Source organism: Simochromis diagramma, unplaced genomic scaffold (genome assembly GCF_900408965.1).
Source record: "Simochromis diagramma unplaced genomic scaffold, fSimDia1.1 OVJJ01000483.1, whole genome shotgun sequence".
Lineage (NCBI taxonomy): Eukaryota > Metazoa > Chordata > Actinopteri > Cichliformes > Cichlidae > Simochromis > Simochromis diagramma.
Window position 1 is genome coordinate 976,724 of NW_024386835.1, and position 18,110 is coordinate 994,833.

An 18,110-nucleotide genomic window follows, 5' to 3' on the forward strand; every position below is an offset into this window, starting at 1 on the left:
AAAATCAAATTTATGAGTATCCTGCTTCCACGTTTCTCATCCTTCACTATCCTTAAGAAAGTCACACCAAGGAATGAAGGTTTTCCTTCAGTAATATCAAATATTTATTTAAGATTAAAAACATGCATTTATCACACAAATGTAATGTTCCAACGTGAGCTAATAGCTAACTGAACAATTATCCAGAGGGTTGAATATAACTCTTGTGATTTGTTTTGTTCAAGCACCTTGCATACATTAATGGAGAGAAAGAGTTGATTACTTTTACAACACGTTATAGCGCCATCATATCTTTGCTTTATCTATATTAGACTTTATTTTAGCTTCCACACACCATAGCATTTTTAAAACTTCAATTACTGTGATTTATGTTGTTCTTTAATAATGTTTGTTTTATATTTCTATGTCAGAAATGTATTTTAGGTCTACCTGTAACTCACATGTGACACATTTTTGCTTCGAAGTGGAAACTATGAGGACATTATGATGCCTATACCTTGTGATGGAAATATGTTTTTCTTTCCTTGTTTTTTATGGCAGGCTCGTCTGTCACTCTGGTTCCTGTCTCAGCTTGTCTAACAGAAAGCTGAATGAACACATAGAGTAAGAATCTTTAAGTGACAAATGTCTTTCTTCAGTCACTCTCTGACTGGATCACCAATGTGACTGAAACAGGAATGAAGAAATTAATTTATGATTTCAGTTCAGTGCAGTTTGGTTTTATTTATGTAGAAAAGGTTATTCTTACAATTTAAGTCCAAAACGTTGTGCTGACAGATTCATTTTATTTACTCCTTCTTCCCAACTGCTATCAGACTCCTGAACAGCTGACCTACCTCAACTGCAATTTGCACATCAGGACAATTTGCACACTAAGTTCACTTTGCACATTAAGCTCCTTTGTATATCCTTTGACATTAACAACTGCTTAACTCACTTGTCTTCATTTACTTATTTTTTTACTTATTTATTTATCTTTCACTATTTTTTTTATCCTTTTTTACCTTATTTATCTTAATATCTTGTCTTATTTTTTATCCTTAATTATGTTGTTCCTTCAACCCCACCTAACTTGGCATTTGTGTATGGACAGCAAAGAAAGAATTTCATTGCACAGAGAAATGCTATTTCTTCTGTACACATGACAATAAACACTTTGAATCTTTGAATCTTGAATCTTGAAAAAAAAAATGGAAGGAAGGAAAAAGGAAGAGATACTATTGAAATAGGATTATATTAAGATATCTTAGGGATATCTGCTTAAATTTCTGTACACTGGCAGAAAGAGGAGTTTCACTGGTCCGGCTCACATGAGATCATCATGTGCTGTATGTGGCCTACAATGTAAAATGATTTTGACACCCCTGCTAACAGAGCAATTAGACAAGCCCCTATGAGCAAGCACTTGGTGACAGTGGGGAGAAAAAAACACCCTTTTACCAGGATCAGAGAGGGACAGCCAGAGGATAATAAGCTACTGTGAGGTCTTTAAGATATGATGGCGCCTGATTATTCAAGAATTTTTATCTGAAGACAAGGATTCTAAATTTGATTCTGAATGTAAGAGAAATCCAGTAGTGAAGTTAAGTCAATATGGGAGAATAATCAACAATTGTCCAGCCTACCAGTAATAAATACATAAACTAGTTTTTCAGCATCACTCTGAGACAGGATGTTTCTAATTTTAGACATACTGCGCAAAAGAATGAAGGCAGTTCTACATATTTGAATAATGTGCTCACTGAACCAAATATCCTGGTCATAAATTACTCCAAGATTTCTCACAGTGGTATTGAAGGCAAAGGTAATATTTTTTTAAAGTAAGGCAGAGTACAGCGACCTCAATTTTGTTTAAATTTAGAAGCAGGAAATTATAGGCTATCAAGGTTTTTATGTTTTCAAGACAGGCCTGAAGTTTAATTAGTTGACGTGTATCAACTTCATGCATATCTCCAAAAAGTTGATTCTGTTCATCTGGACGTAGCGTTTTGTGGGACAAACGTTTCATCTCATGGCCATTGATCAGTGGGTTTTGATCAGTGGGTTTTGGTCAGTGGTTGTTGATCAATGGTCATGAGAATTTGCATAATTAAGATTAAGGAATGACCATCCATCCCATTGTTCCTTCAGTTGGCTGGTTTCAGTCATCATGCAAATGTACTGTTTATAAGATTGGGGAAACCTGCAGTCAGCTGAGACTGAAGAAGTCACTTGGATGAGTGACAAAATGTTTCTCCCACAAAACACTACGTCCAGATGAACAGAATCAACTTTTTGGAGATTTACTTTCCCGGATGATTGAGAATGCATCAAGACGAAACTTCATGCATAGATAAAGCTGGATATCATCTGCATAACCATGAAAACGTATATAGTTATCTATCAGCCAGATATAATTCAGGCCACTGCAGCGCAGTTCCTTTAATACCAAGTGTGTGTTCTAATCTCAGTAGTAGCATTTTATGGTCAGTACTGGTACTGAACACTGCACTGAGATCTACCAGGGCAAGCACAGAGATGAGTCCATTATAAAAGGCTGTAAAAAGATCATTTGTAACCTTCACTAGTGCCGTTTCTGTGAAACTCTTCAAACCATTCCTTTGTAAACAGTCAGTTAGGCCTAACTTTTTAATAGCTGCTCTTCTAGAATTTTTGATCTAAAAAGGAAGGTTACAATAAACAATGGTTTTACTTTGATAATTGATTTTATTTTTCAGACTTGAACTATATTCATATGTCATAACAATTGTTTTAGGTGCACATGCAAGACACACAGATAGGGAAATAATTAATCATGTACATAAAAGCAGCAACAGCACACTATAAAATACCCCGTTGCAGGTGAAATGGTACTCAAGCAAAAGTGCTGTCACGGCGAGTGAGAAGAGCCGTGTGAAAAAAAGGAAAAAAGAGGATCCAAGCGCAGGCAGTTGTGAAGGTATGAAGGTGATTTATTGACACAAAAATATAGAGAGGCAAACGACAAAACGGAGAACTAAACTATACTGGGACAACTAAACTACAGAGCATGAACACGAACATAAAGCAAGGTGGACGACGGTACAAGATGGTGACGGCAGGGAACACACGGATGAAACATGGTGGAATACACAGACGGACCAGCAACTATAATGACAGAGGACACGACTTAAATACACACAGAGAAACACGGGGGAATTACACACAGGTGGTGGACACAGCTGGGAATAATCAACAAGACGAGACAGAGGTAAAACTGAACACACTCACATGAGACGCAGACCTTCACAATAAAACAGGAAACGGGAACACTACACCAAGACGCAGACCTGACACTGAGACAGACAGAATGACACATGGAACCTGAACTAAACTAAACGTGAGATACAACCGAGAACAAATCCTTAAACATGAATAAACAGAAACATAGAATTCTAATAATAATAATCATTATAATAATAATACTCATGGTGCCCAAAACCACAACAAACATTCAAAAATAAACTAATCAATTAAAACTCAAAATACTGGGTCGAAACTGACCCAGAACCGTGACAAGTGCAATCAGCAAAATGTACTCTATTAAATGTAAAATCACCGGGAGATAGAAGGAGCCCTTTCAGTATTAGTCTACATCCTTACAGAGAACCAGTTTATTTAATGTTGTGGCTTTTAATTCATTTTGAATGATTTAATCAAGCACACTTTACAATCTCATTATTAGGTTTATACATTTCTTGGATCAAATTTTTAAGCATAAGCAAAAAAAATAAAAATAAAAAATAGGATGCTAAAATGTTTCGACGTGTTCAAATGCTTTGTTTTATTTTACTCTTTGTTTATATTTATGACCATAATAGCAGTGACCTACATGCAATAAACCCTTGTTGTCTTTTTTGATTAAGATGCTATTAAAGTTCACCCGCGTTCCTGAGCATTTTAATGTGATCACTTCGTCCCAGATTTAGAGATACAGGTAGACCAGTGCGCTAAAGCTCGGATGCGGATGGCAGACTCGTCAAACAGTGAGAGTACAGGCCATTAACGTAAGCAAACCTGTGATTAAAGGACCTGATTCTTTCCACAGGTGAGGTTTGCGCTGGAATGTAAGGAGAGCCGAGGGCCTCACCTGCTGCTGCTGTACAGTCAGAAACAGGGAGGCACAATGAAAGCCGAGTGGGCGGGGTTTGCTCCATTTTCTCTGTCTGTCCGAGAAGTTTGCACCAAATCACTGGAGTCAGGTGTACCTGGAGAAACGCCGTCATTCAGAGCAGCACGTTTGCGGTTTATCCCGGATTTACCTGCCGGCGAGAATGCGCCAATGATCCGCTGAAGCCGAGAATCGTAGCTACGCATCAACTAATCAATAACAATGAAGAAGGGGTCGCTGAATTTTCTGGGTCGAAAGAATCATTCTCTATTCGACACCAATGTCAAAATGCAGGAGATGGGTGAGTAGAGTCTTACAGTGCGGTCTGTTTATAAGAGCAGGTATCTACGCCTACAGCAAAGAGCAGCACGACCTTTGGACTTGGTGTTGCAATAGGACACATATGTTTCCACCAAGCTCAAAACTTTAGACGTGCTGACAGGAGTGAATCCTTCAGGTGCTTTAAACAAGTAGCAGCAGGTGTCATCTATGAATTTTGTTCGGTGTTTTTAACAAAAGTAAATCCATATTTTAAATCCAAGAGTCTGGGTCCTCTTCAGACTGTGTTCACTTTGATCCAAGTTAAGATTTCTCAGACAAAACTGAAGTTTTCATCTAGAATAGCTAAATGTGTACCTTGGGTGTATTTCATATGAGTCAGCTACTCTTAGACATACAATCCACGGTGTTATAGATGAAAACAGAAATCTGTTACTTTTATTTACCTGACACAAACAAATTCACAAATTCACAACAATGCATAACAGCATATTTCCATAGTACAACAGCTGGGCAAGCTCCATCTGCTGAGCAAGAGTGTGTGATGCAGTTTAAAGCCTTAAAAAAAGGAAACACAAGTTAATAGCTTAATAATAAAAATATTACTTTCACACACTGATATCAGTTTACTGATAAGCTCTAAGTGACATTAGTGGAATTTGACTAGTGAAAGCAGAAAAGGAGAGGACAATTTCTATGCAAAGCTGCAACACAGGAGAGATCATTTGCCTATTTAAATCAGAAAGGGGCGCAATAGGAAAAACGAATCATTTGCTTAGACTGGTTTAATACCGCAGCCAATTCATTCTGTAGTTCCCACATTTTTCTGAAATGACACAGAAGTGCATAAAAGCTATGAGGACCTACACCCTGTGACTACTGGGAATAGGTGGGAAAACAGTTCCCTTTCCTTGTCTATTATGACAGGCTCCTCTGTCACGCTGCTTCTTGTGTCTGCTTTTGTAATAGAAAGCTAAATGAACACATAGAGTAAGAATCTTCAAGTGGCAAGTGTCTTTCAGCAGTCAGTGTCATACTGGAACAAAGGTGTGACTTCTAGGTTTACGTTCTCAAATCATCAGTTTCCCAGGAATGTTATTGCTCGTCTTCCACATCTGAAAATGACTATGGTCATGTTTTGGGTCTCTTCCTCGGTGCACTTTTAAGTCATCATTGAGTGTCTTGTGTCATCCCGTGACTTAGATACATACAGAAAAACCAGGCTTTTCCACTGACATGAAAGACAAATGTGACTGGTCTCTTAACCACTTTGACTTAAGAATGGACGATCATTGTGTGGCACTGTTTGTTTAAAGAACAAAGGGTTATGCAACATAAAAGCAGCAACATTTGTCTGCATGTTATGAAGCTCCTCTCAAAGAGTGAACACAGTTAAAGCGAGTTTTTTTCCCAAGAATAAACCTTGAATTCATTCTTCCAGGCTTTGCGACAGATAAACTATTAACGTTTGGCTATATGATAAACATTGTGGTGTTGTACAGCAAGCAGAAGGTGGTGCAATGGATTTCAGTTGGCACCATAACTGTTTTCCCTTAAACACAATGGTGGACTTTAAATAAAGACTGCAATCATCGGCTCAGTTGTGCATAGCTATTTTGTTGTCAACAACCAACGGCCACACAGCAGATTATTAGGCTGACTGACAACTACTTAGAGGACACTTGGATGCACGCAGTATCTCATTACCTGCACACTGCAAGTGTACAACCTCATTGTTTTGGCCTTGACTGGCAGATTAATGATGGAGATTTGATTAGAAATTTAATAGCTGAATCAATTCAATTGAACTTGCTTTGCTACCAGAGGCCCGCTGGATATTAATGATCTACTTTTTTCTTTTTCACAGACAATGTAGAGTTGGTCCTGGGGTCATCTGCAACTCCTGAGTCAGGGACTGCGAGCGTGCGAGCTAGACCCACAGTGAAGCATGGTGCTGTGAGTATCTCTGTGAAACCATGTGGTTCACATCAATTTTTACGTTCATTACCCAGTTTCTGAAATTGAAATGACATGTTTTACGTTTCTCCTGTCTCTCTACCCTCACCATAACCGGTCACAACAGATGACTGCCTCTCTCAGAGCCTGCCAGAGGCTTCTTCCTGTTAAAAGGGAGTTTTTCCTTCCCACTGACACCAACTACTTGCTAATAGGGGGTCATCTGATTACTGGGGTTTTCCCTGTATTATTGTCGGGTCTTTACCTTACAATGTAAAGCCCTTTGGGGCAACTGTTGTGATTTGACACTACATAAAATGGAATTTAATGAATAAGATTTGCATGTGAACAGCTCCACCATTTTATTCAGTCTCAAAACCTGCGCCTGCAGATGCAAATGAACTGATAGCTGACAGTTTAGTGTTTAAAGAGTTTATTTACTCGTGCAATCTGATGTGTGACGTGGTCCGCACAGTAAAAGTCTCCACAGAGAGATCTCGACTTATTTTCTTCCAGTATCTCATGTGGGAGTGATAATGCTCATTTCTTTTTTTAGAATGACATGAAATATGACTATAAAAAACGACATATCTCACAGCGATGCTGTCACAACAGGTAATTTGCAGAAAACATGATCAATGATCTTCTGCAGGTCACATCACACTGCGCACAAAAGCTACAGCTGCCAAAGTTGCCATAAGACATTAGAGCAAGTCAATTACAATTTAGTCTTGCACTTAAAGCTTGTGGTTCACTTCACATTTGATACTGCTACTTTACCTTCCAGTTACTAGCTAACTGACGTGGCAAGATTTTGTTTTTAAAAAATGCAATAACCTTATTGATTGAATATGTCTAGATAAAGATAAAAGTGACCAGTTTGGGCCCTTTATATGAGACTTCCTGCAAATTATTTAAGATGCACCACTTTTGCTTATAATATATTTTTTTAGTACTGTTCTATTAAAACATTTCGTTAAGTTTTGAAGTTTGGAACAATTCATCTTAACCACACGTCTCCCATTGCATTGTCATGTTGCAGACAAAAATGCAAAGCTCATCTGAGCACTTGGTTCACACACCTCAGCTCAGTGTTTTCTGGGAGTGTTCTGTGAATGTGTCTGTGGCATGTGGATGCGGCACACCCTGCAGCACATGGGCAGGACAGCTCTGAGCGCTGCGACAGATGAACGTGAGTCATAGCGCGGAGAAAAGGCGAATCAAACTGGATCATACGCTGTCTTTAATGGCACGCCCTCGCTCCGTGAGGCAGTTTTCATACCTTTCCAAATAGCTACGCAACTGGGATTATTAGCAAAAGAGGGTGTTATTCAAGGTGTGATATATCTTTTAGGACGGCAGCTGCCTGAAACTGAAGATTTTTATTCTTATCTATTGATGCTGATTTAATTCATTACTGCATACAATCAGCATGGCTGAAACGTGGTATAAGGGGAGCTCTTAGGGCATAAATTGAGTCCAGTTAAAAATTTCCTTGTTGCTTTCCTCCTCAAATGGTCTGCAGCAGACTAAGATCAAAAGGATACAGCTGTTATGTATTCCTGGACTGAATATCTGCCCATTTGAAGGACACATAACTTTCCAAGTTTCTTAGATTTGTATTGTGTCAACACAGTCTCTATTTATTTGGTGTCGTAGAGAGAACAGCAACGTACTTTCCATAACTCTTCCTCTATTTTGCCCCTCTTGCCTACAACATAAAACACCCATGTATCTAAGTAACACGCAGTTTTCTCAGCCAGGCCCATCTTAGACAATGTGATGAATAATAGGTGTATCCTCTGATTCACCAAATATTTCTCATCACTCAAGTATGCAAACGTCTTTTATTTTTTTAAACCTCTAGTTGTTTTATGTTGAAGAAGCCTAAAGGTTATACATGTTCCTAAGTTGCTGCAAAGCAGTCTGACATATTTAGTACTTAATTTTGTGAACATAAGGCACCGTAAACCACCATCATAGAATTTTCACGTAACAGCACATTGAAATGATTTTGGCAGCTACTTCAGTTCTGCTGACGCTAAAAATGCTGCAAGCATTGGACAGGCCAACCTGTTTTCAAGGAACACTGAGAGCTGATATAGTTGAGAACTGGTTTGTGCACCTCAAGACCAAATACTTGCCAGACAAAAATCTCTGTACATACAGGCTACAGTATGTAGCCTTATCTCAATTTTACTGTTGATCTTTGTCTCTTGTGTTAAGGGGTTTGAAAAATCAAGTCTGATGGTGTTTAATTTTCTTCCCTCACAGTCCTTGTCTGAGAGTTTCCAAGGCTTTGCTGTCCCAATGCCGAAAGTCCCTCTCCTGCCCCCTGTCAATGGTCCAAAGACCAACGGTTCAGGTGAGCATCTAGCTACCTTCCAATATGTACTTTAGGTTTAACTTGACTAAAAGGCAAGAATCCCATTAATTAGACCCTAAAAAGTCCACATAACTTGTGGGGCTTTTGCTCAGACTCGGTTGATGGATCACAGCAATCAAAATAAAGAGGAAAAAAAGGAGGGCAGGTTAATGTTTGCTCGGGCATTGCTCAATAACTCCCCCTGAAAATGTCCAAACGGTCATACCAGATGCCAAATATATTTACATAATGGGAGTGTTAGCATTCTCAATAATAAGTGGAAACCATTTACTTCTTTTGTTTCCCTTTTTAACAATTCTAAATTTATGTAAGAAAGCTGAATTTAAAGCTTTATAAAGAATTTTCTTATTCTTTATAATCTTTTCTGCCTCTTTAATAATATTCTTTTTATTGCATATTATATGCACAAATGAATTGCACTCTTTAAATGAAACAGAAGGATTTCAATTTTAGTCTCTTATTTATGCAGCAAGTTTTTATTGCATATTTGAATACTATATCTGTTTCTGCAAAAACCTTTCTCATTTGTCCTGTCTTCTCATCCACAGTTGGTTGGGATCCGTTGTCCAATGGCTCCATTACTTCAGTGCCTAACCTTGATAAAGGGGAAATATTTGTTCCTCCTCCTCCTTCTGTAGCACCTCCACCACCTCCAAGTGAATGGATTCCACCACCACCAGACTTCCTGGGTGACTTAAACACTCTAGACCTAGCAACCATACAGCCTCCTTCTATGCCCGCACCAAACCCTCCTTCGGTAGAACCAAAGGATTTATCCTTCCTAAAACCACCACCAATGGCTCCACCAAAGCCTCCAGCTACCACTTCTACTGGCTCTCCATCATCCATACCCATCTCTAGTCCACCATCAGCTCAAGTTCCAGAGCATCCAAAATTTGCCGCCCCACAGCCCCCTACTGAAAGGCAACAGAAGACTCAGAAGAAACCTCCTCCAAAGCCCATTAGAATTTCCTCAGTCTCCAACTCTGACTCCCCCCCACAGACTCCTGCACCACCACCCCCTGTGCAGACACCCACATTGTCCACTTTCAATCCCCAAAACACAGCAAAGGTTAACACTGCTCCTAAGACCTCATTTCTCAGTGTGTTTGAAGACCGTGACAAAAAACCTATGCACATGTTACTCCTGGAAGATTCCGGGTCTTCCAGCTCTGGCCCTGTTCTCGTCAAGGTGGACGGTAATGCTCCCAAAGTGCCTACACTATCTAAACCAGTTCCCATTGTAAAGGAGCTGGAGGAGAATTTACAAGTTGCCCAACCTTCTGAATCTACCCCATTTGAGCAAAAGACAGTGACTAAGACAGAGACTAAGACAAAGGCTAAAACAGAGACAATTTCAGTGCAACCAGAAATAACCAAACCAGTACAGCCACCGCCTCAGAAGTCTCTACAGCTTGATGAAGTTGACAATACTCAGATTAATTTAGAGACAAGCAAGGACAAACTTGGAGAGAACCAAAGTCCAAAAGCAGAAAATCCTAGAGAGTACCAAAGTCCAGCCCCAGTCAAACCTGTACGGTATCAAAATCCAAACCAGAAATACAGTCCGATATTGGATCACAAACTACGTAACCTGAAAGGAAGTGAAACCCATGGAGCACGAGACGGGCATGCAGCTTCTCCGCTGGCTCTTCTAAAGGCAGCTAAAGAAAGAGAGAAAAACAGAACGACGCACTCTGTTTCACAGGAAAACAGTGGAAAGAACAATGAGCAGCCAAGTATTCACTCAAGTGACCTTTCAAGTTCTGGCTCTTCAGCTGTAAAATTGACAGAAAAAATATTACCAGAGACTCCAAAATCCTTCAGTCCAGTAGACCGTCCACAAACAAATGATGCTCCTGAAACTTCAAGCAGTCATGCCCTGGTCAATGGTCAGGCACCATCTACCAGTCCAGCTCTCAACAGGATCATAGAAACCCCTGCTGTTAGCAAAAAAGCAGAGGAGAGAAAAAATGCATATCAAAGCAGCTCACTGTCTCAGACTCCACAACCTGAGGGCAATAAAGATGGGTTCAGCATGCCATTACTGCCTCCACCACCAGAGTTTGATGATTTAAGCAAGATTACGGACCTGCCACCTTCCATCATTCCACCGGACCCTCCCACAAAAAAGGCACCGTCACCACCTGTAACCTCTCTTTCCCCTGCCTCAGTTCAGTATCCTTTGAATAAGACACAACCCTCTGCAAGTCCTCCCTCTTCAGTTCCACCTCCTCCTCTGAAGACAGCACCTCCAGCTTCAATTCCACCTCCTTCTCTGAATACAGCACCTCCCTCTTCAGTTCCACCTCCTCCTCTGAAGACAGCACCTACAGCTTCAATTCCACCTCCTCCTCTGAAGACAGCACCTCCCTCTTCAGTTCCACCTCCTCCTCTGAAGACAGCACCTACAGCTTCAATTCCACCTCCTCCTCTGAAGACAGCACCTCCAGCTTCAGTTCCACCTCCTCCTCTGAAGACAGCACCTCCAGCTTCAATTCCACCTCCTCCTCCTCTGAACCACCCACCTCCTAATGTCCAACCAAAGACACAAGTCCAGACAAAACCCAAGCCAGACTCCACTCAGCCAGCACGCACTCTGGAACAAAGACATTTTGATCTCCAGTGCATCCTAAAAAAGAAGCTGGAGGAAATGGCCCCCAAAATTTCCCACCAAAAGGAAGATGTAGAGCCGTCCTCTGATGAATGGGAGTCCAATGACCAGCTCAAATCACCAACTACCAAATATCACCAGAAAGCAGCAACTCTGGACATGAGGGAGCTGCAGCGTAAAGTGAACAAAAAATATCCAGATAATTCGCCAACAAAAGCTTTGACCAGGTAAGACTGTCATGCTCAAATGTCACACATTGACTTTTTAAGATGCCAAAACTCACTGGTTGGCTAATATATTCATACATAAAATGTTCTTCTTTTCAGCAATGGGCCGAAGTCTAAATATCAACATGGTATGAGTTTCACAGTTCGGCCTGGAACCAAAAATCCTATTACTTATCATGAGTAGCGGGGATTATTAAGGGTCTTTCGATTCTTGGACATGTTGGGACCTTCAACACAGACTATGGGACACAACGTGTGTGAAACTACACTTTTATCAGCAGCAGTGTGTACCACAGCTGAAAAAGAAGGCTTCACACAGGTTATTTACACATTGGGTAGCAAATATGTTAAGAATGCCTGTTGACAAAGGACTGCCGAATCATAAAGACGAACACGACACAGTCACTGTCAAATGGTGTTTTCTTTTCCATTGTGTCACAGTCAGAAAGAACGTTTTAAACATTTGTGTAGTTGCTGCTAATTATTTAGTCTTAAGCTATATTTTGCTATATGTTGACTTTTTAACCATAGCTTTGGGTAATGTTATTGTATAGGAAAACTCCATTAATATTCAAATAAAAAAAGTTAAGTTTTTAAAAAGTCTTTTATAAAACAATGAGAAATTTTAATTGTAAAATATAGTAATTTGGAGCATAACTGTTATTATTTCATGCTGTAATTACCTGCCAAATAATGGGAAATGTTCTTTCACTGTTACATCTCGATTATGAAAGTCTTATGGCGCAAAGTAGTAGGGGTCTAGTGTGATTCTCACATTTATCCCAAAAAAATCCTTTATGGTTTGTATTGGATTTTCTATACCACTACAATAAAGAGTGTTAATCTAGTTACGTATACATTGTTATTGATGGAGATATCAATTTGTATAATATGAAAATCGCATTTGGACATTGCAAGATGTAGTTATATGTACATGTTAAAGTTGTATATAGAAAGTCATCAAATTAAGACATTCAACTCTAACTAGGAAATAAATAAATGTAACAAATAGCTGAGTACACATGGCTTGCATGTGTACTCAATTGTATGTAAAAACACTGCAGTGATTTGCATCATCCTAGTAATTAAAGCTTTTAGCTGTGGCTCAGAATGTAAGTGCAGATTTAATATACTGGTAAACTCCCAGGCTACAGTATTGTTTAGTTTGTGGCTTTAGTTTGTTGTTAGGTGGTTGCTAGATAGTGTGATATCATCGTAATATGTCATGCTTAGTTTTTGGGATATAAATTATGTGTTACTGTTGTGAAATTAAAATGATACAATACTTTTATAAGGCTCTTGTAGGTGCATAAAAGCTACAAATGTGTCATTGTGCCACATTGTCAGGTGGCTGCTAGGCAACATGATGACCTCATAATATTTTATATAAACAAGAATCGTCAGGGCCCCATGAAGAACCTGCGTGCCAACTCCAGATCATGTAGGAGCTTGTGTGCAAACAGAGATTTTTTTTGTATTAAAGTAAGACATAAGCTAGCTGAAGAACTGGTGTAAGTTTTTTTTCCCTCCTAAGAATTGTCCCAAGTAGCATCACGCAATTAATTCCAAATAATTCCAAGATTCTGCTAACAAAGAAATTTAGCAGATTTAATTATGTGTTTTTGTTGTTGACGCAAATAACCAAAACATATCAAAGCACATGTAATTTAACAGACCCCCATGAAAGGCCTTAAATGTACCAAAAGTTATAGATCATTATTATCTACATCAGACCTCACATTGACACTGTTAGTGAATGACTGGGGTCTGCGTCAGCCACACCCTTACCAACACAGTGGTTTATATTTACAGGGGATGTGATCAGAAAGTTCCACCAATAAAATAAGTTCTACCAATAAAAAGCAGAAAACAACAACAAAAAGAAACATACTCAGTTTAAATTTAGCTACTATGCTACTCAAGATGGTTTCCTTCATCGCTTCTGCTATTTTTTTTTTTTTTTTTTTTTTTTTTTTTTTTTTTTAGATGGCTTCACTGAAGTCCCACCCCATGTGTTGAAATGTCTTCTGCGCCAAAGCGAACCATTCTAGATCTGGAAGATTTAAGAGTGGTTGGTCTGAGGTCGAGAGTATGCCCAGGAGCATTTTTGTCCTGATTTTTTTCCCCTATATTTACTGGGTAAAGCACCATCACTGTCAGTGCACAGTTGTACTGTAACATCCTGAGGTTTAACAGGGTAAGCATTATTTTCAAATAAAAACCTTTCACTTACAACCAAGTTGTGTTTCCTTCTACTATTGTCCTTTTCCACAAAATGAATTTCCAAGTTAAAAGCCTAACAGGAATTCCAAGTATCAACTCCAAAATAGCTGCAGTGCTGGAAGCAGTGCAGAGGTGCATAAGGACATGACCTTGAAGGAGGGGGTTGAGGTTTATGGCTTTTCGGGGAAGAGGAACTTATTGACTGCACTTTGTGTATCCTTGAAAACTTCTCTTATTCCCACTACCTCACAGTAGTAACAATTTATCATATCTGATCTCAGTAAACACAAAGAACACACCAAATGATGCCACCGATAACATTAAGTTACCTTTAATGTAAAATTCTGCAATACAAATGTGCTGCTTTGATGCAGTTACACAAAGACAAACTATACAGTATGAAAGAAGTGGATAGTGAGGCTGTGATGTGATTAGTAGTCATAGAGAGTATAAAAATTATGGACGCAGCTATCTGGTCAGAAAAATTAATCAAATGAAGTCAAAGTGCTATAAGCCTACATTTGATGTGAAGACCACCTAAGGGCGAAAGCTGCGGTTGCAAAAAGACTCTCCTACAGAATTCCTCCTATACCCTTCAATAGCTCACTTAGTGGCTAACGACGTGTCAATCGCGTCACTAGCCAATGACTAAGCATTTTAAATCAGACCTGCCCCTCTGTAGCATGTCCATTTTTTACAACCAAGATGGTGACAGCAGAAACGCTCATCACTAGGTAACTAGGTCCATTTTATGCTCTCCATGACTAGGAGAGCAGAAGTCCCAATATTGTGTGGTTTTCGGGGGCTAAATTACAGTGAGATCTTTCAATAGATTTTCTTTTCTGCAAAATGACACACCTCAGGAATGAGGGGAGAGTAGTGAGGGGAAAACAGTGCTTTCCTTCAGTGCATTTCCAACTGATGGGTCTAAGAAGAGGAACTGGGAATGCCATCAGCTGGACCCACTTTATGGTGAAGCACAAGATGATCCCAGCCTACTGTTGTGAGGGTGGAGGAGCCATTGTGAAGCCAGCTCACACCTTTGACATAGTCCTGGTGCCGCCGGTCTCTGAGTCTACAAACAAATATGTGATTAGTGTTTTTAATAATACAACAAACTAAATGTTTCAGCATGAAGTACAAGCACTCACATTTCTCGCAGTTCAGAGTCCATAACAGCAACGCTACAGTCATCACTAACAGAGGCTAGCAAGGGTGTGCTGGGAAGAAAAGGAAGAAGTCAGAATTTTGTAAAAGAGCAATAAAGCCAAAGGTGAGATCGTGACACACTTTACATTTACCTGTGTGTGGAGAAGGCCAGCCCATTAACTCTGCGGCTGTGAACGTTCTCCACCTGAGACGGCTCCGATCCCAGGAAATCTTTCACAGTCACCCTGCCGAGCTCATCGCCTGAGACACGATGAGAATGTAAAAGAAAAAAAGGAAATCAACTTTTTCTCAATTAAACTCAGCTTTTAATCAAATGTGACTAAGTGCAGCGTCTTACCAAAAGCAATGGTGCTTCTGTGGTGAGGGTGCCAAGCTAGAGAAGTAGGGGAGCAGCTAGGTGACTCTACATCTGAGGCAAAACAAAAACAGAAACTGAGAATGCGCTTGCCATCTCTCATTACTTACACAGGACATCCTGTACAGCACAGACACTGACATATTTCCAAGAGAGTCTATAAACAGATTCCAGGAACAATAAGACAAATTCCTTCTTTAATCATCCAGACAAAAATCAAACACTAGGTAGCTAATTAGGTAATTAGGCACTCTATATAACTCTTTACCCCTTGAAAGTAACCCTTAAAGCTCTTTTGTGAACTGAGAGGTTTCTGTCATATTTCAGGCCTGCTTATAGTACTAAATGATGGGATCTGGATCTAAAGTTAGTGAGGGTGGTTTCTGCCTATGCAGCCACTCCTGGACAAACCTGAAAACTACTATAATGGTCCTGAAATCACATCTTTATGGGTTTGGAGGTGTCAAAATCCATCATTCGGAGGACAGATAAAGTCTTCAAATGTGGGGGAAAAGTTAAGGCTCTGGATTTGGGTTGATTACTTTGGTAATGGCTGCGTATTTGGAGGAATCAACTCCATTGCAGGTGCAATATTCTCTACCTGTTAGGTATTAGTACATACTCCTATTTTAGCACAGATACATTTGCAGAGTGAATGACTGCTGCATAGTGTGTGTACTGGCATAAATATGTAAACATAACTGTTTGTTTTGGAACAAATTTTACTCTCTGTCATACTTCATTTCCTGTGGAGCTCTTCCAAATCTCGACTATTCTTGCAGTAGTGTTTGGCAAAAGTGGTTATCAAAGCTTGGTGACGTAGCTTACCTATTCTTGATGCAGGTTTGTTGGGCTTCCTCCTGTCCCACAACAACACACGGCCGTCCTAAAGAAGGGGTGAGAAGAAGAAGTAGTTTAGTTTATCTGAATGAATGCAGCTCTGTGGTCCAAAAAATAAACCTCACTGACAAAAATGCAAACAACATGCTGATTAGTATCTTACTTGGCTACAGGAGAGAAACAGAGACTCATCTGTAGGACTGCAGGCAACACAAGTGACTGGCTGTGTGTGCACTGGGGGAAGAAAAAAAACCAAGAACTGTTGAGTTAAACTTTTCACATCAATGACATTTATGACATTTTTGGCTTTTTAAAACCATTTTAATATAAAACTTTCCTTCAGCAATTAATCGTTCCAAAGAGTCAATAGGAATATGACACTGGGATAGTCTGGTAATGTCAGCAATAGAAAAAAACCCTTGGTAAATTAATTAATCTAAAATCTATACATACAGGAATGCTACCAAAAATAAACATTCTTTACTTTTATTTTTCCACATTAAGGGGAAAAAAGCATTTTCATAAGTTTTGTGCATTTCTGTATGAAGAACTGTTAAGATGATGCTTACCATTGTAGGTAGTGACAACCGTTTCCTGACTTAGATCCCAGACTTTAATTCTGTAATAATAAGCAAAGATGCACTTTAAGGGATGACAAGGGCAACTCAAAAATTAATTAAGCCAAAGTTTGAAACAAAAGCACTTAACATTGCTTCTGCTCTGTTGTGACAGGTGGAATGGTGTATGTATGTTCGTGTAAAACAAGTCTAACCTGCAGTCCATGCTGCCAGTGACTGCAGCGGTTGCTCCAACCACGGGGCTTACTGTAGTGACAATATGGTCATGATCATGCTTGGTAAAGCGATTAACCAGTAGACATTCATCCTCTGCCAGTTCCCAGAGCTCCAAGGCACCTGCACAGAAAAATGAGGCCAGTTTCATACAAGCCTCAAGTGTGTGCTTGATTCATCTGCCATAAAAAACATTTCATTACCTGAATCTGACGCAACAATAATTCCCTTCTCTGACACCCATTTGACATCTGTGACACCAGCCTCAGTCTGCACACCAGCTTTGCAGAATCCCTCACTGGGGGCCTGGTCAGGGTCGCTGTAGATCCAAACAGATCCCTGCCAGCTTCTGCCAGAGAGGCTGGAGGCACCAAGTAGCAGGGTGCCATCTGTGGAGAAAACCCAACGAGAAAACCCTTCAAATATCTATATTTTCATTCATCGCCTGCCAGTTAAGATTACTCTGACTAGTATTCAACATAAAATGTTATTTATTTAACATTTCCAACGTAGGACTTGAACAGTTTAGCACAAATGTAAACACACTAATAATAACCAACTAGCGGCTCCACGTGTTTACACGTTAACCTTCAGCTAGCGCTCCTTTTCCCTACCTGCTCTGTATTGTGCCGCGCACAGGTGCCTCTCCATGCACGCTGGAGCATTGGGGGGTATGTCCCACCGGTTTTCCTTGGTCATGCTAGTATCCACGGAACTATTCATCCAGAAACCGCACTTTAAATGTTGATGAGATTTCCTAAACTTCTACAACACAACTCCTGCGTTAGCTAGCTAATGCTACTGCAGAAATGCTGCAGGCTTTGTCTTTTGTTTATTTGGAAAATATTATTACTATCATTAATAGTACACAGTCGGTTCCTAAAAACACGATTAAGCCTGAATGCATGAAAAACGAGTCCGTAATTTTTTCGTTTCGCGAATGAATGACCGGGAGAAGCGCAACACATGGGACTATTAGCAAACACTTCCTGTCTGGTGTAGCTTTTTCTTCTTCTTCTTCTTCTTCTTCTTCTTCTTCTTCTTCTTCTTCTTCCTCTTCCTCTTCTTCTTTTTGGCCGCATGCACAGTTCCAGACGTGTTACTGCCCTCTGCAGTATTATTAGGCTTATGCGGCCTCTT

At 39.8% G+C, this 18,110-nt stretch overlaps 2 protein-coding genes across 3 annotated transcripts; one reads left to right on the plus strand and one right to left on the minus strand.

The window, feature by feature from the left end:
• Nucleotides 1-4,194: 4,194 nt before the first annotated feature.
• On the plus strand, nt 4,195-13,467 carry LOC120731595 (proline-rich protein 36). Of its 2 annotated transcripts, none has more exons than XM_040028684.1 (5): nt 4,195-4,430; nt 6,276-6,364; nt 8,639-8,729; nt 9,299-11,591; nt 11,691-13,467. In XM_040028684.1, exons 1-5 carry the CDS (start codon nt 4,352-4,354, stop codon nt 11,773-11,775), a joined length of 2,637 nt encoding a protein of 878 aa, XP_039884618.1. In that variant the 5' UTR covers nt 4,195-4,351; the 3' UTR covers nt 11,776-13,467. The 2 variants fall into 2 exon arrangements, with proteins under 2 accessions (XP_039884618.1, XP_039884619.1); XM_040028685.1 differs by lacking the exon at nt 4,195-4,430 and adding an exon at nt 6,492-7,556 and having other exon boundaries at nt 6,340-6,364.
• A 248-nt stretch (nt 13,468-13,715) lies between these two features.
• On the minus strand, nt 13,716-17,988 carry wdr77 (WD repeat domain 77). Its single transcript, XM_040028686.1, has 10 exons — nt 17,585-17,988; nt 17,174-17,359; nt 16,952-17,093; nt 16,749-16,798; nt 16,343-16,413; nt 16,168-16,225; nt 15,322-15,393; nt 15,116-15,224; nt 14,966-15,034; nt 13,716-14,889 (listed from the first exon to the last, which is right to left on the minus strand). Exons 1-10 carry the CDS (start codon nt 17,691-17,693, stop codon nt 14,742-14,744), a joined length of 1,014 nt encoding a protein of 337 aa, XP_039884620.1. The 5' UTR covers nt 17,694-17,988; the 3' UTR covers nt 13,716-14,741.
• Nucleotides 17,989-18,110: the final 122 nt, after the last annotated feature.